Here is a 24107-nt window from a genome sequence, read left to right on the forward strand (position 1 = left end):
CGAATCCCTCTGCTTTCTTTTGAGAGCCATGGAAGGCAGAGACACTGCTTATCATCAGATGGTGGGGAAGCACCTAAGCAGAGGGAGCACATTTTCAAGGAGTGAGGTACTAGGTGAAGGGGATTCTAGGAAGATGGTGGCAGTGGTGGCTGCATACCTTTTCAACTGAACAAACACATATAAACAGAGAAAAACTAAAAGAGCCCCCGGAAATGCATGGAGAATATTTACAACAATTTGCATGAGAATTTATTGCTGCAGACCCACAAACACAAGTGGAAAAGGAAAAACCACAAAACTTTTTGCTTCAATAAAAACCCACAGTACATTAAAAGAAAGAAAGCCAACATTTTAATTTTATTCATCAAATATTCATTGTATAAGAGGCGACCTGGAAAAGGGGAATCTCAACTCAGGGGCAAGGGCAGGCCCTTCGGAGGGAGAAGGGAGCCTGCAATCAAGGGCCAAGAGCAGGTTAGTGCTGGGTAGTCCAGTCTTGGGGAGAGGCGGCTTCAAAACTCCTAACTTTGGTTGCTGGCTCACAGAACTCTTGGAAACCTCACAGGTAACTGCGGAGCGGGCAGCCCATTCAGGGCAGTAGGTGGATGGTGATGCCTTTTGTGGGTCTTAGGCGGATGCTCACGGAGGGTCACAGCACAGGAGGTGTAGGGGGGCGAGGCGTGTTCCCTGTTTCAGCCCGCTCTCATGGAGAGAGAGGGCTCAGCGCCTCAAACTGCGGCAGCAAGGAGCGCCTAACGGCAGCAAGGCTAGCGGTGGAGATGGAGCCCAGGCCAGAAACCTTAGAGGAGGAGGACGAGGCGCTCTGGCCAGAAAAATTAGTGAGGGAGGAGGAGGGGCTCTGGCCAGAAGACCCAGTCGGGGAGGAGAGGGAGGAGGAAGAAGTGAAGGAGGAGGAGGAGGAGAAGCTCTCACCACACTGCGCAGGTAAAGGAAAGAACCTACCAGGAGGTGAGGGTGAGGAGGCGCGCATACGGACTGCACGCCAACGGGGCTGGGGAGCAAGGCTTGGGACCTCAGCATCAGGAAAGCTTGAGCTGCTGTGCAGGGCAGGCCTTCGAAGGGCGAACCCAGGGGAAGAAGGAGGACCCTGGCCAGCAGGCCCAGGCAGAGAGGGGCGGCTGCAAGCGGCTGATCTTCTCTGGGTGGCGCGGCTCCCAGGGACAAGGCCTGGAGTCGTGCTGCTGCTGCGGAGGGCAGGGCCTAGCGGGCCGGTGCGGCTTTGGAGGGCAGGGCCTGGCCCGGATGCGCGGCTTTGGAGGGCAGGGCCTGACCCGGATGCGCGGCTGCGAAGAGGAGGGCCTGGCCCAGGAGCAGGGCGGCGGACAGCAGGGCCTGGCGCGGGTGCAGGGCGACGGCGGACAGCAGGGCCTGGCGCGGGTGCACGGCGACGGCGGACAGCAGGGCCTGGCGCGGGTGCAGGGCGACGGCGGACAGCAGGGCCTGGCGCGGGTGCACGGCGGCGGCGGACAGCAGGGCCTGGCGCGGGTGCAGGGCGACGGCGGACAGCAGGGCCTGGCGCGGGTGCACGGCGGCGGCGGACAGCAGGGCCTGGCGCGGGTGCACGGCGGCGGCGGACAGCAGGGCCGGGCGAGGGTGCACGGCGGCGGCGGACAGCAGGGCCTGGCGTGGGTGCACGGCGACGGCGGACAGCAGGGCCGGGCGCGGGTGCAGGGCGGCGGCGGACAGCAGGGCCTGGCGCGGGTGCAGGGCGACGGCGGACAGCAGGGCCGGGCGAGGATGCACGGCGGCGGCGGACAGCAGGGCCTGGCGAGGGTGCACGGCGGCGGCGGACTGCAGGGCCGGGCGAGGGTGCACGGCGGCGGACAGCAGGGCGGGGCGAGGATGCACGGCGGCGGCGGACAGCAGGGCCTGGCGAGGGTGCACGGCGGCGGACAGCAGGGCCGGGCGAGGGTGCACGGCGGCGGCGGACTGCAGGGCCTGGCGCGGGTGCAGGGCGACGGCGGAGGACAGCATCGCGTGGCTCAGATGCAGGGCTGCGCAGAGCGGGGCCGGTTGCTTTGGCCTGGCTTCGAAGGGCAGGGCCAGGCGGCGGTGCGTGACTCGGCGGAGAAGCCCGAGAAGGGCGGCTGCTGCCGGGCTGCGACTTGGGAGGAGATGGCGGCATGGGCTCGGACCACTGAGGCCCGGGAGCCCCAGGAAAGAGACAGCGCTCTGGAGGCTTCGGAGCCCGGGCAGCCTCGTCGCGGTGGCGGCTGGGCTGCTTCCTCCCACGGCCGTCCCTTGGGCTCGTGGTGTGGGTCGGACGCCCGCGGGCCTGGCCAGCGCCCCTCGTGGCCCGCCCCATGGCGGCCGCGCTGCCCGCGTGCGCGGCCTGGATACCTCGGCCCGTCTCGGGCACCACGCGGCTCGGCTCTGCGTGGGGACCACGGCCGGGCTGGAGGGCAGAAGGCCCCCTCTCCTGCGCACAGTCCATGGAGGGAAGCCACGGGGCGTCAGCAGTGACCGAAATGGCGCCGGCGGCCGTGGCGCAGGAGGAGGAACCTGCTGTGCCGCCGCGTGGGGCGCCGCCGTCCGGCAGAGACCCGTCGCTGCAGACTGTGGGGACCGACGCACGGGGACTGCCAGTCCCGCGGGCGCCGCCAGGGGCAGGGGCGACCTGGTTCTCCTCACCCTGCTGTTGCTTCTGCTCCTTCTCCCAGCACGACTGGGTGGCCATCACGCCCAGTTTTCCCTCAGAGACGGCAGAGCTCGGTCGCGGACGCTGCCTGGCTGGAGCCCGGAGCTGGAGGGGCGGGGCGGGCCCCCGGTCGAGTCCTCGCCTCTGATTGGTGAGCTGGGTACCACGTGACTCTCGTCATCCCAGAGCGCACCAACCCAGCTCCCTCTGGCGCCAAGCAGGAGGGTGTGCTCCGCCCGCCAGCCGTCGGCCTGGCCAGGTCAATGGTCTGAATGGCCCGTCCTTCCCCGGACCCCTACGAGTGTGGGGCTGTGGGGCTGTGGGGGTGGGTGTGTTTCGAGGCACAGGCCGGGGCAGGAAGGCTGTGTATATAAACCGTTTGCGTCACCTCAAATCAGCTTAGCTTGTCAGCACCGCTCTGGTGGCTCAACCTCAAGCGATGGCTTGAAAGAAATACCGTGCTGGCCAACAGGAGCTATCCCCGAGCCGGCTGTCCCTCCTGGAATCTGGTCAGGACACTGGGCCCGTGTGGGATCCCAGAGGGGACGGCCCCGGAACTCCTCGGGGCATCTGGGTGACGCCGCACCGGGGTCTGGTCGGCCGTAGGGTCGGAGGGCGGCCGGAAGGTGAGAAAAGGGATGGGCTTCGGAATGTTCACCACTCCTGCCCCGCGCCAGAGGGGGATTTAGAATTTTCCAGTAAGATGCGTCTCCCTGCCTTGCCCCCTGAATACACACTGGGGTAGCCTGGGAATAAGGGTGATACTGTCCTTAAATATGCGTCCTCATTTGTATGAGCTCTGTAGTTGTCCACTGATGAATGTGCATTAATTCGTTTGACCTAGTCTCCATTCTTGGTTCCCGTTCTGCCTTTGATGTGACTATAAATATGTTGTGGTGCACAGGCGTGAAGTTCAATATGTGTGCACTGATTTTTAGTCACTGTCACAAACGTCGTTATTACTGCATGTTTAGTGCCCAAAACAGAAAAGTAAAAGCAGGAAAGCTAGAACCTAAGTTCCCACATTCTCACAGGCGAGTACTGGAAATGTTTAATAATTTTTTGGTAGAAAGGCCGTTCATAAGTAATGCAGAGTTCTTTTGTTATGTAAGAATGAAATTATTTACGCATACATACTGTTTTGTAACCTCCTTTTTAGGTCCAGGAAACATTCTTTCCGTGTCAACAAGTGAATTTCCACAAGATCATTGTGTAACTACAAAACATTCCTTTTATGGAGGAAGCTTACACTTTCAAACACTGCTATATTGATCAACATATATGTTGTTTCCGACTTTGCACTCTCTCTGACACATCAATGTGACACATAGCCTTTTGGCTAAAAATTGTTGACACCCCCAAATGTGACCTTGTTTTGGATAAATTCCCAGAAGGGGAAATTCTTGGTATAGGCCATGCACATTTGTAATTCTTTGACTGAAATATTAGCAAGATGTTCTCCTGAAAGTTACTGTTCTAACCATTTTGGCCGGATGGAATGGAATGTTTCCGGGACCGAAGGAGAAACTGGAGTGAAACACAATGCAAAAAAGACTGGAACGGTATTTGGAGTGTTAAATAAGATGGAATGGAAAGTGGATTTGAAGTGGAATGCAATGGAGACTGATTAAAATGGAAAATGCAATGAAATGGGGAGTGGAATACGGACTTGAACAGGATATGGAATGGAAGATTGAATGGGATGGAAATTGAATAGAATAGAATGGGAAAACAGGGTGGAAGGGGGAATGGAAATAAATATCTAATGGCACGTGGAACAAAAAATATATATGTAATGTTACATGAGAAAAGGAATGGAATGGAATATACAGTGAAATAAAATATTAAAGAAAATAGGAGGAAATCAGAATTAAATGGGAAGGAATCATAGAATGGAACAGAATGTGCAATGTCCTGAAGTCAATGCTATGAAATTTGCACTACAGATTTAAAAGTACTGGAATGGAGTAGAAACAAACGGAATGAAATTTCGAATGAAATATGGAATACACAAAAAATATCTAGAATACAAGGTTATGAAGGATGAAGTAGACAATAAAAATGAAATGGAGTGGAATATGGAAAACAGATACTGATGAAGTAGAGGATATACTTAAAGAATAAATGGATAGAATGCATTCCAGTCATCTACCACTCTGTAACCGAGTGTCTTGGGACAATGACCATTTGATCCTGCTCAGGCATCCTGTAGAGCTGGAGCTCAGGGCAGAGCGGGCATGGCTTGTCTCTGCTCTAGGATGTCGTTGTCTGAGGCCTCAGCTGGCAAAACTTGAATGGCTGTGAGGTCGTGAGGGTAGGACAGCAATCAGTGATGACTCTGATTTTGGACATAGTATCTGGGTGGATGGTGGTGCCACTTGCTGGAATTGGGAAGACTTGCAGATTGGGGACACAGTGGGAATCACTGATTCTCATGGGGAAAATAAATTCTGGAAGAGTAAGTTTTGTTTGCCTCGTGGTTTATATGTTTTCAGTGAACATAGGGTATTCTTACATTCAGGAAAATACAGCTATTTGCAGTTTGGAAAGTAACTAATTTTTAATGTTCAGTTATGATTTAAGCTGTTTTAAGAAACCAGGCTCTCTTGTGTGATGCTGGATGGGGTTATACATTCATAGCACCTTGCCAGATGGAAATTTGGTGAGACATATAAAAAGTCATAAACACGAAATCCATTTGACGCTACAATTCCCCTTGTAGGCATTGATTCTAAAGAAATACATTATATTTTATATATATATATGTATGTATATGCACACATACTATATATATATGACCACAATGTTACATGATCGAACATGATTATTTTAATGTCATTTATTTTGAAAAATTTGAAACCACCTAAATTTCCAGCAGGATACTGGATGTCCATAGGATAAACTTAAGCAGATTTTATAGGATGTTTTTGAAGAACTTTTAATGCTATTGGAAAATGGCTATTTTATGCCAATAAAAAATAATATACTGATGTGTATGTACATCTATCTATCTATCTATCCATCTTTCTATATACCTAGCATTCTATGTATATTGAAATCTCATTCACTAGAGCAATGGTGCTCATCCAGGGGCATTTTGCCCTCCAGCGGACACTTGGCAAAGTCTGGAGACATTTTTGTTTGTCACAACTGGGGTAAATGGCAAGTGCTACTGGCATCCAGTGGATCAAAGGTAGGGATGCTGCTTAAACTCCCTGAGTGAACAAGGCAGCGTCTTATAACAAAGAATGATCTGGTCCAAAAGATCAGTAGCGTCCAGGTTGGCAAACCCTGCAGTAGAGCATGTAGATAGTTCAGAAAAGTTTAAACAAAATTTAAATCATGGGCAATCCCGTCAGTGATCAATAACTATTGTTAAAAATTTGATATGTGTAGGTGTTAGATTTTCTATGAGAATTTTGTATTTTATAGTCACCAGAGGGCTATGTGTGAAGTGAATTACCTCATTTTTAGAGTTAATTGTTCCTCCGCAATCGACAGATGATTTTCAAATATTAAACATCTTAGTCTTTGCTTAAGAAATGATGTACCTTGCACGTCACCTATCCTTCAATTAAAAAAAAGGAAATGAAGTACCTTAAGAATTGCAATTTGAGCTCATTTACGTGGAGAGAGATTCCACCAGTATCAATCCATCATCATCTATCTAGTGATTTTCACCTTTCTGATCAAAGGTTTCATTTCCAACTATTAACATATTTGGTTAAAATAAAGGAAGACTGCAGCCCATAACGCCATGTACCTGATTATACAGGGCAGTGTGGTTGACTAACCAGGTCACGGTAATCTCATTACCCTTCCAGTGACTGGCTTAGGAATGGGCATTCCCCAGTTGTAGTTGATGAGCTATGGATACGTGTCTGCCTGGAGTCTTTGTGGAACATTTTCTCAGCTCTTCAAAAAATACAAGAGACACAACAGATTGTTTACATTAATAATCTAAAAGAATGTATATATTTGATATTATAGTTAATGAATGAATTCAGCATGATTGCTGGACATATGGTCAATATCACAAAATTCAATTGGATTTCTATATACTAGCATTAAAATTGCAAAGAGAAAAATTTTTAAATGCCACTTATTACGGCATCAGAAAACAGCAAACACCTGGGAACTAATCTAACAAAGGAGTCCCAACACCTCTGCCCGCACATAACATAACGTTTCTGGGGGAACTTGAAGAAGACCCATGTAAATCAGAGATATATCAAGAGTGAACTGAAGAGAGACTTCTCGTGAAAATGATCCATGGATTCAATGCAATCCCAATCCAATTCCCAGCAGAGATTTTGAAAATGGAAATGGGCAGCTGTGTCCGAATTACGTATGGATAACAAAGATCCAAGAAGAGCCGAAGAACAGTCATCCAAAACAAGACTTTCCAGGACTTTTACAGCCAGAGAGCAAGACCAACTATGACGCTAGAATAATTAAGATAGTGTGGGGTGGGCACAGGAATGGACAAATAGACAAAGAGAACAAAGAGAAGGCCCGTACTCAGACTCACACAAGTGCGCTCACCTCATTTACGTCAATTGTGCCACTGCAGTGCTCCGGGGGAAGGAGAGTCTTTTAAATAAGTGGAGCCGGACTAACTGGATAGCCATCCATGTGGGGGATAAAGGGACTTTGACCCCTAAAATTATGCCTACACTAAAACCAATTCCAGAAGTTAAAGCTTATAGAAAATAACGTATGAGCATATCTTTATGACCTTGGAGTAGACGAGGATATTGGAAACAGAACACAAAAAGCACTAACGATACAGGAAAACGTGGATAATTTGGACTTTGCCAAAATAAGAACTTCTGTTCACCAACAGACACACTTAGAGAGCAAAAAGATAAACCTCAGAACGGGAGAAAGATATTTGCAACATGTATATCCCACAAATGCCTTATGTACAGAATGTAATACCTCCCAAAATCAAGAAGAAGAAAAGACCATGCAATGAAAAATTGGCAAGATATTTGAACAGGACCTTCACAAAACAGGACATCCAACTAACTGACCAACAGACAAATAAAAAGCTGTTCAACCTCAGTCACCAGGGACACGCACGTTAAAATCCCAGTGAGATATCATGAGACGTCCAGCAGAATAGCCAAGACGACTAACAGTGGCAAGGGTTAGTGAGGATACGGAGGAACCCCCTAATGCTGGTGGGAGTGTAAACTGGTACCACCCCTTTGGAAAACTGTTTGGTACTAGCTCTTAAAGCTGAACATGTGCATTCTCTATAACCCAGCAATTCTATCTATATTAATTGTCTATTCCCGCATAACAAACTGCCATAAACTTAGCCACTTAAAAACAACGTCTATTCACTAGCTCACAGTTCTGGAGGTCAGAAGTCCATGTATGGTGTCAATCTTAAAAATAAAGCAGCCAGTTATTTTACCAGCAAAACGGAGTTTATTTGGGAATAGCCAGGGAATTGCAATTCAGGACGTGCACGCTATGGCAGACCATAGGCAAATGCAACAACCAAGGGAGAGGAACGTTAATTTGTAGAGGAAAAGAAGAAAATTGGGAGGGGTTGTTTTGAACAAAAGTCCATTGGAGAAAAGCAAGAGTTCATGGTGGTGATGGTTTCTCATGGGCTGAGTTTCTGGGGTAGTCGGTTTCTGTTTGGGATGCAATGTACACTTCTTCCTGTAATTAATGATTTTCCCCTATTGACGACTTCTTTGTGTTGGGATCTGTAATGGACTGTGTTTCCCGTAATTGACCTCCATTGGTACTGCAAGGGAGCTCCGCCTTCTGGCTCCCTGACTCCATTTTGAATGAGGTTTCCCTCTATTAGTTTTCATATTTTCCCTTTTGATCAAGATCTTTCTCCGAAAGCATCGCTGATCAAGAGTCAGGTTCTCTGTGCATAGTGGTTTTGTGCCTCAGTGCCAGGAAGGACCCCTTCTGGTTGTCATGCCCCCCGTTGGAGGGAAAGCGCATAGTGGTTGGACACCATTTAGGCCACGTTTGAGTAACAAGGAAGGTTAGGAGGGAGAACTCTCAGGCATCTCTTATTCAAAGTCTATAGTTGTCCAAGGTTGTAAGCGTCAGAAAATCATTATTTTCATAATAAATCATTTATTATTTATGACAAATACAGCAAAAATAGTGATTGACCGTATAAGCTCTTTTTTTTTTTTTTTTTAAGGTTGCTTTACCGAAACCTTATAAGCAAGGTACCAGGCCAATTTTTGCAAGCAGTTCCTTAAAGGTGTCTAGTCATTTCTGAATCTATGTACATCTTATTTGAATATGACCTTCTAGTCAAAGCCTTGCTAATGTAGCCGGTATTTCCAATTATGCCCTGTTACAAGAAGAACAGACCTTCAGGGAACCCATGCAAATACATACAGTGTCATGAAAAGAATACTTAATAGTTTCCAAATTCTGGGAGGATCAGGTAGAGAGAAAAAGAGAAATGTTTCAACCCCTTTTGCAGAGATACACTTTAGCAAATTGCTGTTAAGTTGTAGATAGCTTGAAGGAGGGGAGAAAAGGGGGGTCTCTTACATTTGGGAAACAAAACATCAGAGCAATCAGTCCTCCAGCCAAGTTCCAGAAATTTCCACCCAGTTCAGTGTTATGATCTTAAAGTTATTAAAACCTGTGTTCCAGAGTACTACCAAAGTCTTTTCCATGAATCTCTTTGAAAATGAAACGTATTTGTAAAAGCATCAGAGTAAATAATAAGTGTCTGTTACTAACAAAAGGCTTAAGACAATAGGCAATGGGTAAATGCAACTGACAAGTAAATTTGGGTACTTTTGTGGCATACGTTTTCGATACCAACTACAATTATAGGTAATAACATTAGATTAGGACATATCAGATTTTTATGTATTTTATACAAGTTCTAGAACACTTTTTCGTAACATTCGCCCATACAATATAACCTAAAAAAGTTTATTATTGCTTATTCGAACACACTTCTCATGTAATTTGACATACCAAGTAAGCCTAATTAGTATAATGTCTCTCCTTTTATAAGGAGAAGGAAAGAATCTTTTGAGGTGTCCTAGGTGCCCTCTGAAAAATTCCAAAGTTACATCCAGGTCAAAAAGACTTCACTTAGAATTTGAATATTTGGGGAAGCTTTTCAAAAATATCCAAAGGTTTGGATACTTGACCACATAGGATCCCTGATCATTATGAAATAATACTTAAGCCTCGATTCGATCAAAGTAAAAATAAGAGGTTTCAAAGGCAAATACAAAAAGGTTCCATGGTTGTAAGCAAAACTTAACTCCTTTAATACTAAGAAGACTCAGTTTTCCTAAGTAATTAAAGACCTGATAGGAACAACACAGGAACCTTCTTGATAAAACACAAAATCTCTGTTTTCTAGGCATATTACTTAAAAATAAAGAAGCTTTCGCAATCCATTATCAAAAACAGACCAAGAGCCCAGGAAAACCTTGTCCTTTCAACAGAAAAGAAAGCCAAATTTTAATTTTGCATCAGCTTATTTTGGTATTAAAACTCATTTGAATACATTCACTTTAATCTTCGCCAGCTTGACCACACCTTAAAATTCCCTTCCCCAGGTTCCTTTCCACAAACCTTCGACACTCTCTTTTCACATGCAGATTTTGTCCTGTGTTTCCCTCTTCCCCTTTCCAAAACAACCAGCCTCTCTTTAGGGCAAAATTGCTTTCTTTTCCCTCAACAAAATGCATTTCCATTCCTTATACCCTCTTTTATCAAAACACACATCTTACTTTCTTTACATACGGAGATGTTTCCCTTATTAGTAAGTGTATTGATTATAATTCTTAACCCTTAGAATCCTTAATTCTTAGTGAAAAACAAAGAAGTAAGCAATTTTGAACTATTTTAGCATTTTTCAGCTTTGTGAACTTATAAATATCTTTTACGAATTTCTAGAAACGTCATTTTTCATAGAAAATTTCTCAGCATAGTATAAAACGTGTTCACTAATAGATTCAAATATCTTTAGCTTCTGTGCAATAAGCAGCCAAGAGTAGATTAACCTATGTTAAGTGATTGACATTCATCTTATTTTGAGATGATTTAGATATCCAATGACCATCCCTTATTTAGCTTAACTTAGTATAAACTTAGATCTTATTTACTTTCATTTAAATTACTTGCTTTTAACAATCATGCTCTGATTTGACATTAAATAGCCAACCATCCTCTTCAGTTACTTTCTTGCTGACAGATTTTGTAACAGAGATAAAATGAGCTTAATAAACCCAGGTAGAATGAAAGTTGTATGTCTACGTTATATTCAGCACTGATAACTCTAAAGGACATGCCTGTTTCAATTAAACCAAGAACCTTAAGCTAGCTTTTATTTACTAAAGATTAATCCTCAGTCGTGTAAACTGGAAAACATTTGGGTAAGTTTCTGTTATATTTCTGAGGTTATGCATACTTACTTTATAAGCGCTTAATTTCAAGCCAATTCAATAGGGCTCTTTTACAAATCAATCTTAGCAATACCATCCAGAGGTTAAAAAAAAAAAAAATCACATATGTGCGTAGACATACATGACATGTAGACAGACACAGAGACCTTATAGCTTTCGTTTTAAACGTTTCAGCCATGTCTCAGGTACAAAGTTCAAAGGCACAGTTGGGTGCAAATTGTGTTTCTGGCAGACAGACGAAGTTAAGGTTACTCGCTCGCATGGCCGGAGTTTCAGCACCAGAGGTGGTGCAGAAGCAAAGGAGGCAGATGGCATTGGAGGTAGGGCCTGAGCATAAGACAAAGAAAACAGGGGAAGGGAAGGAGAGGCCTCAGAAGCCATTTTATTCTCCCTCAGTTTTTCAGCTGTTTTGGCTAGTTTAGGTACAGTATCTTGCAGTGAGACAATTTTAGAGCTCTGTGCACAGTTGGAAGCCTCCAGGTACCAATTAAAATCAACGTATCACTTGTTCTGCTTAATTTTAGAGCTGCGGTCTTCCAATTTGTTTTTTTAAGAAAAATGAGTTTAGGGAGATCTAAAGTTCCCCATAATGGCCACTGTAATTCCAAACTACTCTTGGTCAGTTTGGCCCATTTAGTTAGAAACATGCATGCGGGGGGCCCAAAGTTCTCAAGTATAAACTCAGCTGGGGTCCCTGAAGGAGGGTTTCCCTCCGAACATTTAGGTGATCGGGGTCCCATTTCTGAAATTTCCTCTGAAAACCCGAGGAAGTTGCTAAGGTCCTAGGCCTCATCCCCAAAAGCATCTAAAAACAAAAGAAAGTTGCCGGATTCTCATCCCTGATTCCAAAAGGAATCTGGAAACCAAAGAAAAACACCTGGATTTTCAGCAAGCCCGAGCCCCAAAAGGAGCTGTGCTGCCTTCAGAAAACAATTGAATACTCACCAAGGATGATGCCTTGAGCCCAAGGACAGAGCCTCGAACCGGAAGGACAAAGTCCCTCCCTCGAGAGGACAAAGCCTCTCCGGATCCCAAATAAAGTCAGAGGCTCAGATCCCCAGGGGCGTGGAGCTCGAAATCCAAGTGGAGACTCACCAACCTGAAAGCAGGCAGCGACTCCTGGAAACAATGAATTCAAGGGCCTCGGTGTGAGTACCTTGCTTGGCTCCAGGGCGCATCGTCTCTCGAGGGGTCACCTCCTTTGGATCCCACCTTATGACACCATTTGTACCAACCTTAAAAATAAAACAGCCAGTCATTTTACCAGCAAAACGAATTTATTCAGGAATAGCCAAAGAATTGCAATTTTGGATGTGCGTGCTACGGTGGACCATAGGCAAATCCAACACACAAGGCAGAGGAATGTTATTTCATACAGAAAAAGGAGGAATTTGGGAGTGGTTATTTTAAACGAAAGTCCACTGGAGAAAAGCAAGAGTTCAGGGTGGTGATGGTTTCTCACAGGCTGAGTTTCTGGGGTAGTCGTTTTCTGTTTGGGATGCATTGTACATTTCTTCCTGTAATTAATGATTCTTTCCTGTTGACAACTTCTTTGTGTTGGGGTCTGTAACTGACCATCTTTCCTCTAATTGACCTCAAGTGGTACGGTGTGGGAGCTCCCACTTTTGGCTTCCTGACTCCACTTTAAATGAGGTTTCCCTTTACTAATTTTCACAGTGGCATGACTTTGTTCTCGGCTCAGTGTATCACCAGGTGAAATCATGTGTTTGGCCAGGCTGTGTTTCTTTGTGGAGTCTCTGAGGACGAATCCACTTCCAAGCTCACTGAAGTTATTGGCAGAATTCAGTTCCACTCTGAGCTCCTAGAGGCCACCCATAGTTCCTTACCACATGGGCCATGCCGTACATCCTCTCATACTTGAGTCTCTCAGGAGAGACCTAGGCCGTTTTAAGGGCACACCTTCTTAGGCCTGGCCCACCCAAGATAACCTCCTTATTTGAAGGTCCACTGATATGGGACCTTAATACATCTGCAAAATCTCTTTCCCTTTTAATGTAACATAATCACAAGAGTGATGTCGCATCAAATTCACCGGCTCCTCTCACACTCAATGGGAGAGGATTATGCAAGGGCGAGGGTCATTAATGGTCATCTTAGAATTCTGCCTACTAGTCTGCCCTGTGGCCCCCGGTGGTCCAATCTGTCCCACACACAAAACTCATTCACCCCATTCCACAGTCTCCAAATGTCTCATGGTATTATGGCATCAGCTCAATTCCAAAAGCTCATCGGAATCGCATCAGCTCAAAGTCGAAAATCGCATCACCTCAACCATCTAAATCAGGTATGGATGACGTTCCTGGGTATAATCCATGTAGTACAACTCCTGGGGCACAATCTTGCTCCAACCGGGTACCAATGACACTAAAGTGACAAGCTGTCTTCCCCCAACACACTGTGGTGAGACGGGCAGAGGATAACAGCTATAAACATTCTAGTTTAATATGGAGCGAAATGGAAGGCAGAATGCAGTTCGAGTCCCAGAGCACTTTGGAAATCCAGCGGGGAAAACACCAGACAGAACTCTCTGATGAAGTTTTAAAGCCTGGAATAATCCTTGGTAGCTCTGGGTTCTGCCCTCCAGGCCCTTGGTTCCGCCCTCTGAGCCACCCTTTCTTTTTCATGAAAGGTCGCAGGTGTTTGCAGCTGAGTAGTCCTTATCTGTCTGCTCTCTGCCAGTAGAATATTAGAGGTCCAACAGCCTCTTCCATTTTGTACCTTCTCTTTCCCTTTGAGTCCAGGCTTGCCGTGTTCCTGCTGATGGAAGTTTCTCCGGAACCCTGTGGGGCTTGTGTGAATTTCACTGGCATTCACTCTTTTACACAAAAGCCCCACCCATACATTGGTTCAAGGCAATCCCTTCTTCGTGGGGGTCCTGCTGGGATGACCGAGGGACAGCAACCTTGAGCTTCCCAGAGGCCTTCCAGCGTAGTTAAGAAAAATCTGTGAGGCACACTTTTAGTCTCTTGAAAGGGCTTTTGTGGGACTGAATACTCTGAACTTTTGGTCTTTCTGAGCTTTTAGCAAAGGTTTGTACAGCCACACCCTTGGCTTTGTCCCTACATCACATCCTCAGAAGCAATCTCTTAATTTTTTCTTTCTTTCTTTCTTTTTCTTCCTTCCTTCCTTTCTCTTTCCTTCTTTCTTTCTCTCTCTCTCTGTCTCTCTTTCTCTCTCTCTCTCTCCCTTCCTTTCCTTCCTCCCTTTCTTTCTTTTCCTTTCTTCCTTTCTTTCTCTCTTTCTCTCCTTCTCTCTCTCACTCTCCCTGTCTCTCTTTCTTTCTTAAAGAGGAGGAATGGAGTCAGCTTGACTCCTCCCAGAGGACTCTCTACAGGGTTGTGATGATGTGATGCTGGAGAATTCTGGAAACATAATCTCACTTGGTATGTGAAATGTACCCTCTTCCTTGTGTTCTCTTTTAAGATTTGGGATAGTCTTCCTTTTTCCAGGCTTTATTTCTTTCCCCTTATCTATCTTTTATTATTAATTCACCCACCCAGCATACATTGAGTGCCTGCTGCACGCAAGGCACTGTGCTAGGTCTTGGAGATATGAATCACCCTATCTGAAATAGCATTCCTATAATTTTCTACACCCTTGCCCAGGTCTATTTTTTCTCCATAGGATATTGCTGGCTGACATTTCTTTGTTCATTTATTACTGTCTGTCTCCCATATTAAGATAAGTCCCACGAAGGCAGAGACTCTGTCTTTTGTGCTAACCAGTGCATCCTAGGTACGTAGAATAATGCCTGGCACACAGCAGATCCTCAAAATAATTGGTTGAATGAGTTCTGAGATACAAGGCATTACCCTTGCCGTTGATGTCCTTGTCCTCAAAAGGTTCACAGCTTCGCAGGGGAGACAGACAAACAGCGCTGAAATACTTGCACTTTCCTGAGTACACCAGGCTCTCTCATACCAGCTGTCTTGCTGCTTTCTACACGTCCTTCAAGGTTCAGCATTTCATGTCTGCCTCCTTTCCATCCATTCAACTAACATTTCCTGATGGCCCACACCGTTCCAGGGACTGTCACATTTGCCAGGGAACTGGAGAGTGCTGACAAGAATAAAAGCATTCTAATCTGTGCCCCACGGGAGCTTAATCCATTTACTTTTTTTTATCAATAAGTAATTATTGATAAGTAAGGACTTACTAGCGCCATTTTGTTGTTCTCCGTCTGTTTTGTACTTCTCTTTTTCCTCTCTTGCTGTCTTTCTTTGTGATTTGATGAGTTTTGCAGTGATATACTTTGATTCTTTTCTCTTTATCTGTTTTATGTCTAGTATAGGCTTCTTCTTTGTGGTTACCAAGACACTTACATAAAAGTTCTTATAGTTACAACAGTCTATTTTAAGCTGATAACAGCTTAACTTCAATTGCATACAAAAACTGCACTTTTTACTCCCTTCTCACGCTCTGTTATTGATGTCAGAATTTGCTTCCTTTTATGTTGTGTATCCACTAGCACATTTTTTTGGTACAGTTATTCATTATGCTTTTGTCTTTAAACTTTCAGACTAGGGTTAAAAGTGATTTACATACCACCATTACAATATTACATTATTCGGTATTTATCCATATATTTGTTTGTTTGTTTGAAATTTCAGGTGTACATCATTCTATTTTGACTTCTGTATAGAGTACATCGTGTTCACCACCAAAAGTCTAGTTGCCATCGGTCACCGTACATATGTGCCCCTTTACCTCTTTCACTCTCCCCGCACCCCACTTCCCCTCTGGTAGCCACCAATCTGTTCTCTGTATTTATGTATTGTTTGTTGTTGTTGTTGTTGTTGTTTTATCTTCCACACAGGAGTGAAATCATGCAGTAGTTGGCTTTCTCCATCTGACTCATTTCGCTTAGCATAATGCCCTCAAGGTCCATCTATGTTGTCACAAGCGGCAAGATTTCTTCTTTTTTATGGCTAAGTGGTATTCCATTGTATGTGTGTGTGTGTCTGTGTGTGTGTGTGTGTGTGTGTATCTATCTATATATATTACATGTTCTTTATCCATTCATCTGTTAATGGACACTTAGGTTGTTTCCAAGTTTTGACTATTGTGAATAATGCTGCAGTGAACATTGGGGTGCATATTTCTTTTTGAATTATTGCTTTTGTGCTCTTTGGCTAAATACCCAGAATTAGAACAGCTGGATCATATGGTAGTTCTATTTTTATTTTCTTCGAGCATCTCCATACTGTTGTCCCCCATACCTGCACCAATTTACATTCCCACTAGCAGTGTACGAGGGTTCCCTTTTCTCCACATCCTCTCCTACACTTGTTACTTCTTGTCTTTTTAATAATAGCCAGCTGACAGGCAGGCGTGGGGTAATATCTCATTGTGGTTTTGATTTGCATTTCCCTAATAATTAGTGATGTTGAACATCTTCTCACATGCCTATCAGCTATCTGTATATCTCCTTTGGAAAAATTCAGATCCTCTGCCCATTTTTTAATCGGGTTGTTTGTTTACAAAGAAAAAATATCACATAGATACAGAGAACAGATTGGTGGTTACAAGTGGGGTAGGGAGGTGGGGGGAGGGCGAAAGGGGTAAAGGGGCACGTGTGTATGATGATGGATGGCCACTAGACTTTTGGCGGTGAATACGCTGCAGTCTATCCAGAAGCTGAAATAGAATGATGTACACCTGAAATTTATATAATGTTATAAAACAATGTTACCTAAATTTTAAAAAAGACATGGGTCATCGGGCATCAACACAGAATTCTGGCTACCACACAATCCAAGCAGATATGCGACACAAATGCAAACATGTCCTCCAGACACACGAATAAAAACGTTCACAGCATCATTACAGATGGTAGTCACAAACTGGAAACAATCTGAACGTCTATCCACAGTTGAATGAATAAATACAGCGTGGTATATTCGCATCATAGAACACTACACAGACACGAAACAGGAAAATACCCCTACGTGCAACAACATGGGCAGATCTCAATATCAGAACACTGAGCAAAAGAAGCCAGGCATAAAAACGTACATGATTGATAATTCTATTTACATAAAGTTTAAGAACAGGCAAAAAGACAAAAACAAAAACAAGAAACCCTTATGCTGACGTAGGTCAGAATAGTGGTTAGCCTTCACGTGAAACACCTAGATAGGGGCATAACGTGGGTTTCTGAGGCTCCAGTAATGTTCCAGATCTTGGTCTTGGTGGTGGTTACAGGTATGTGTTCACTTTGTGAAAAGTCATCAAATTGTTGTCTCTTATGGTTTGTGTACTCTTCACTTTCTGTGCTATACTTCAATTAAAGAAAATCTAACAAAAATAGAGGGGGAAGACATGTATATAATGCGAGAAGAATTGACAGAAACACACTTCAGACTGAACATCCCTTACTGTAAGCCTAAAGCCTCAAAGGCTATAAAAACTACAGTTGTTTCTCTGACTCATTTGCCCGTAAAACATGACCTGAACAGACATGAGGCTCTTTTTAGTCTTTATCTATCCTTCTTGGCATGAATGTTTATGTTTCCCTGCAGAAATATTGTTTTACTGGATTCACGGTGCTATTCCAGACCCTGCTATGGCTCTTAGTGAAGTGTGGTGTATGAATTCTGAAACATCCGGTCCCAAGAGTTTCAGGTAAGGGATTGTGGATGGGGATTTTAACATAATTAACATAATTCTCTCAGCTGAAGGCAAATCAAGTAGACAAGAACTAAGGAAGACTGCAGAGAGTTTATCAGAGATGGGCTGAATTTCTTGAGGTGTTTTTCGCAACATGTCCTATGATGTGGTTTTCCTCCTTTGACCTAATGATAGGATGGGTTATTAAAATACTACAATATTTCTCAATATCACACCAGTCTCTCATGACTAGAAAAACTGCCAGGATGTAGTAGATTTCCTATGTACTGTTGAACTTTATGCACTCAAACTTTATGGATAAAAAAATTGAACCTATGCTCCTAAGTGAGACAGATCCCTATTTCTGTGTGTGCGTGCACGCATGCGAGCGTATGCATGCACGTTTGTGTATGTCTGTGTGCTTGTGGGCTTGTCTGCATGTACTAGCTTTTACAGGTTTTGGAAGCAGGGTTTAGGCTATCCTCATTAAATAAATTTGGAATATTTCTATCTTTGTTTCTAGCTTCTAAATCCATTTAAGAAGGCTTAGGAACTTGTGATTTCTGAAAAGAATTGGATGATTGTATTCATCTCTCCTTGTACTTCCCTCAGTAATTTTGGTTCCCAAACCTAGTTAAAAAAATAACACTGTTTGCTGATGAAGCTGTGACTCCTCAAAAAAGGTGCATTCCAGAACAGGCAGAGAAGTACACAGGAAAGAACACGGATGCTGAATCAGAGAGACTTGGGAGACTGTCCCAGATCCACCACTTACTTAGTGTATGACTTTCAGCATGATACTGAATCTCTTTCAGCCTTAGTGTCTTCATTCGTGAAATGGGAATATAGCCCCCTCTCTTTCACTGTTTCCCCAAGATTTAGCAGAGAGCAATTCTCACACTATTACCCCACTCAATTAGTGTGCAAACCCACTGTGATCATGAGCAATACATGCATATCAGTTAACAAATAGTGACAACTGACATCAACAAGCGAGAGGTAATAGTTGCTTTAGCAATTTTATGTATTGGAAGTGTTTATTTAGTCTTCTTGAAATCACGCTTAGAATTTCCGTGTATTCTCCTATGTAAAATTTCTATAGACTATTTCTACATAAAACATACCACCTATCGTTTAATTTTCTCAAATCATATATGTATAGAATTTTAAAGGTTAAGTTGAAATACAAGCATTGAATGAAAACAGAAATCACTTAATTCTAAATCTATCCACCCCCTCCCAAAGCTCACCCCTTCCCACCACACACACACACACACACACACACACACACTCCTGCTGGCTCCCTGAGACAACTACTTTGAACGTTTACCTGCTTCTGTTGGTACTTACCATGATATTTGAAAATCATAGGCTTATACTGATTGTGGCATATTTCAAAAATGGTCACAAATGAAACTTCTGGTTTCAGCCCCAACATATAGAGAGGGAAGACATCACCAATCCCATCCTTAAAACAAGAAAACGCTGGAAAAACTGAATCCACCCATGTTTTGGACTCCTCACAGAACTGAGCTGGCAGGGCAAACCACCACGTAAACTCTGGAGCAAGAGTGGAATCCGGAGTGTCAAAACCGAGATCTGCCTCCCTGGATCAGAATCCTCTGTAGTCATAACCTGGTAACAACATTTAAATGGTAAGTAAGATGAATTTCTTGAAGCTGAATGTGGACTAGCAGGAGAGTGAGAATCTGCTCCCCCTACCCACCCCACCCCTCCACTGCTCTCTCAGGGGGCATCCACAAGTTCATGGACTTTCCCTCCAGGAAACAGATTTTCCTGGTGGAGCTCTGAGAAAGATGCCCTGGTTCTTGCGTCTGGGAGAGAGAGAGAGAAATCAGTGTCAAAATATCTCCCAGAGTCTTTTCCATGACAAAGGCCTACTCTCCAGGGAAAAGACTTTGCTAGACCCTTATCCTAGGTGGAGGAAGGCTATAGCTCCCGCCCCAGCCCGCTCTAGCCCTCCTGTCTCACCTAAGGGAAACAGAAAAGTGAGTAGGGGCCAAGGCTTCCAGGAAATAATTTGGGAATACTGCAGCCAGGGAAAGGATAGAGGTCACGGGGAGAAGGTAATGCCACTGGAGAAACACTTGTGAAGCTTGCAGCCCAGCGACACAGTCCCTCTAAAAGACCGGGATTTAGTCATGAAGCTGTGAAATTCTCTCCCTCCCCCACACCTTACCACCACATCAGTGGGCTTCTAGAGGAATACCAGTGGATTGTAACTGAAAGCACTTCAAAAACACAGATTCTCTCTCAGCAGGAGTGCTTTGCAAAGCCCAAATTCAAGAGAGGGGACCAAAATAAGGCCACTAGAGCACTGGAGACCTCTGGCAGTTATACTGCAGCAAACATAAAACACAGCCTAGCCCCTAGCCAGACTAACATAAATATTCACACTAAATGCCTAGTTACATGAGGTCCTAATTACCCAAAAGAAATTTACTGGCTTTCAACAAAAACATTACGAAGCAGGCCCAAAATTGAGAGAATGGAGAGAAAAGGCAAGCATTAGAACCAATCTCTCATATAACACTCACGTTGGAATTGTCAAACAGGAAATTTAAAATAACTATGATTAATATGGTAAGGGTTCTAACGGAGAAATAGGCAACACACAAAAGCAGATGGGTGATTTAAGCAGAGAGATGGAAATCCTAAGAAAGAATTAAAAGGAAAGACTACAAAATAAAAGCACAGTAACAGAAGTGAGGGGCACATCAGTAGACTCAGCGCAACCAAGGAAAGAATTGGTAAGCTTGAAGATAGGTCACAGGTCAGTAAACTTTCCAAACGGAAGTGCAAAGAGGAGAAAAACAGAAAAACATTGCAGCTGAACATCCTTGTCATGTGAAATTGGAAAAGGTTGACATATTAATCCAAGTGCCAAAAAGGGACACAAGATAGAAAGAACAGAGAAAGATGGCTACTGGAAACAATATGGGTCAAGAACTGCCAAAAGAAATGATAGACAGCAATCCACAGATTCAGGAATCTCAGCAAATACCAAGCAGTATATATACTAAATCCACACACACGCATGCACACACACACACACACACACACACACACACAGACACACACACACACACATCTAGACATGTTATACTCAAACTATATAAAAATAAAAACTAAGAAAACTGTTGAAAGAATAAGCTAGAGGAGGAAAACACTTTTACCTATAGAGGAATATGGACAAGGACTACAGCCAACTTCTCATCAGAACCCATGCAAAGAAGAAGAGACCAGAGTGAAATATTTAAAGTGTTGATTGAAAAGAAAGTCCACCTACCTGGAATTCTACTGCCAGATAATTATCATTCAAAAGTGAAAAAGGAATAAATAGTTTCTCAGACAAATAAAAGTTGAGCAAATTAATCGCCAGGAAACCTGCCTTCCAAGAAATGCTAAGAGACGTTCTTCAGGCAGAAGGAAAATCATATAGGCCAGAAACTTGGGTCTACCTAAAGAAAGGAAGGGGGTCAGTGAAGTATTAAATGGACGTAAATAGCATCTTCCATGTCTTATTCTTGTATCATCTAAAACATAACTGTTTTCTAAAAAGATAATAGTAACAACATATTGGGTGATTATAGCATATGGATAAGTGAAATGATGGACAGAAGCGTCCCAAGCAACGGGAGGGAGGAATTGGGCATACTCTGTTACAAGGTGCCCACACTACACAAGAAGCCATACAGTGTTATTTGCAGGTAGACTTGATTAGTAAAAGCGTATATTGTAAACTCTAGGGAAACCACTAAGAACAAGTAAAAGAACGAGAAAAAGAAGTATAAGCAATATGCTAAGAGAGGGAATAAGGGAACCATATGAAAAGCTTAATTAAAACCAGAGAAGGCAGAACAAGAGGGGCACAAAGGAGCAAAGCCCACGCCTGACATCATCCTCAATGGTGAAAGGTTGAAAGCTTTTCCTCTAAGATCAGGAATGATCAAGGGTGCCCACTCTCACCACTCCTATTCAACACAGCACTGGAAGTCCTGGATAGAGCATTTAGGCAAGGAAAAGAAATAAAGGGTATGAGAATTCAAAAGGAAGAAACAAAAGTGTCTCTATTTGCAGATGGCATGTTTTTATATATAGAAAATCCTAAACTCGACCAAAACACTGTTAGACCTAATCAACGAATTCAGTAAAGTTGCAGGATACAAAATTAACATACGAAAATCAGAAGCATTTCTATACACTAGCAACAAATTTTCTGAAAAAGAAATAATAAATCCATCCCATTTACAATAGCATTGAAAACCATAAAAATACTTAGGAATAAATTTAACTAAGGAGGTAAAAGACCTCTACTCTGAAAACTACGAGACCTTGATGAAAAAATTGAAGAAGAAACAGTAAATGAAAATGTACCTTGTGTTCATGGATTGGAAGAATTAACTTTGTGAAAATGTCCATACTACCAAAAACCACCTATAGATTCAATGCAATTCCTAACAAGATTCCTATGGCATTTTTTTAACAGAAGTACGAAAAGCACTCCTAAAATTTATCTGGAGCCACAAAAGACCCCAAATAGCCAAAGAAATCCTGAGAAAGAAGAACAAAGCAGGAAGCATCACACTTCCTATGTATATTATATATAGGCTATACTAGAAAGCTATGGTCATCAAAACAGTATAGTACTGGCGTAAAAACAGACACACAGACCCATGAAACAGAATCAAGAGCCCAGAAACAAACCCAAGTACACATGGTCAACGAATACTTGACAACGGAGCCAAGAATGCTCAAGGCAGAAAAGACAGTCTCTTCAATAAATGGTGCTAGGCTACTTGGATATTCACATGTGAAAGAATGAAACTGGATCCATAACTTACTCACAAAAATTAACTCGAAATGGATTAAAGACTTAAAGGTAAGACCTGAAACCACGAAACTCCTAGAAGAAAACATAAGACTAAAGCTTTGTGACATGGGTCTTGGTAATGACTTTTTGGATATGACACCTACAGCACAAGCAACAAAATCAAAAATAAACGAGTGGGACTACATCAAACTAAAAAGCTTCCGCACAACAAAAGAAACCATCAATAAAGAGAAAACACAACCTACGGAATGGGAAAAGATATTTACAAAGCGAATATCTGATAAGCGGTTAGTAACCAAAATATATAAAGAATTCGTACAACTCAATAGCAAAAAAACAAATAATCCGATTAAAAAATGGGCAAAGGACCTGAATACACATTTCTCCAGAGAAGATATATGAAAGGGCAACAGGTACGTGAAAGACGCTCAACACCACTAGTCATTAGGGAAATGCAAATCGAAGCCACGATGAGGTATCACGTTATGCCTGTTAGAATCGCCATCATCAAAAAGATAAGAGAAACAAATGCTGGGGAGGATATGGGAAAAGGGAATCCTTTTGCACTGTTGGTGTGAATGTAAGTTAGTGCAGGCACTAGTGAAAACAGTATGGAGAATCCTCAAAAAATTAAAAATAGAACTACCATATGACCCAGCAATTCCACTTCAGAGAATATATCCAAAGGAAACGAAAACACTAGCTCAAAAAGACATCTGCACCCCCATGTTCATAGCGGTATTATTTACAACAGCCAAGACATGGAAACAACGTAAGTGTCCATCAATGGATGAGTGGATAGAGAAGTTGTGGTTCAGCCATAAACAAAATGAGCAAATCTGGGGCCAACCTGGTGGCGTAGCAGTTAAGTTTGCAAGCTCCACTTGAGCGGCCCAGGGTTCACCGGTTTGGATCCCTGGTGTGGACATATGCACTGCTTATCAAGCCATGCTGTGGCAGGTGTCCCATATATAAAGCAGAGGAAGATGGGCACAGATGTTAGCTCAGGGCCAATCTTCCTCAGCAAAAAGAGGAGGATTGGTAGCAGATGTTAGCTCAGGGCTAATCTTCCTCGAAAAAAAAAATGAGCAAATTCTACCATTTGTGACAACATGGATGGACCTTGAAGGTAGTATTCTAAGTGAAGTAAGTCAGACAGAGAAAGACAAATACTGTATGTCTCACTTATATGTCGAATCTCAAGAAAAACTCAGAAAAAGAGATCAGACTTTTCCTGAGCAGAGGCAGAGGGTGGGGGGAGGGGTAAGTGGAGGAAGCCGGTCAAAAGGTCCAAACTTCCAGTTATAACATAAATAAGTACTAGGAATGTAATGTACACCACGATGACCCATAGCTAACATTGCTGTATGATATATAAGAATGTTGTTAAGAGAGTAAATCCTGTGAGTTCTCACCACAAGGAGAAAATCTTTTCCTTTCCTTTCTTTTTATTGTATCTATATGAGAAAACGGATGTTAGCTGAACCTATTGTGGTAATCACTTCACAATATATGTAAATCAAACCATCATGCT

At 43.5% G+C, this 24107-nt stretch overlaps 1 protein-coding gene across 4 annotated transcripts; it reads right to left on the reverse strand.

Annotated features, from left to right (window-relative positions):
* Window positions 1–328: 328 nt before the first annotated feature.
* LOC138922006 (EZH inhibitory protein-like) lies at window positions 329–19425 on the reverse strand. 4 transcript variants are annotated; one of them, XM_070258674.1, is made up of 3 exons: window positions 19069–19425; window positions 12245–12323; window positions 329–11415 (listed from the first exon to the last, which is right to left on the reverse strand). In XM_070258674.1, the coding sequence occupies exon 3, from the start codon at window positions 2696–2698 to the stop codon at window positions 704–706; it is 1995 nt and encodes a 664-aa protein (XP_070114775.1). In that variant the 5' UTR covers window positions 2699–11415; window positions 12245–12323; window positions 19069–19425; the 3' UTR covers window positions 329–703. The 4 variants fall into 4 exon arrangements, with proteins under 4 accessions (XP_070114775.1, XP_070114773.1, XP_070114772.1 ...); XM_070258672.1 differs by having other exon boundaries at window positions 329–12323; XM_070258671.1 differs by having other exon boundaries at window positions 329–17406.
* Window positions 19426–24107: the final 4682 nt, after the last annotated feature.

Source organism: Equus caballus, chromosome X (assembly GCF_041296265.1).
Source record: "Equus caballus isolate H_3958 breed thoroughbred chromosome X, TB-T2T, whole genome shotgun sequence".
Classification (NCBI taxonomy): domain Eukaryota; kingdom Metazoa; phylum Chordata; class Mammalia; order Perissodactyla; family Equidae; genus Equus; species Equus caballus.

Excerpts from the sequence above, each read along its gene's own strand:
- LOC138922006 (XM_070258674.1), bottom strand. The coding sequence starts at position 2,698 with ATGGCCACCCAGTCGTGCTGGGAGAAGGAGCAGAAGCAACAGCAGGGT.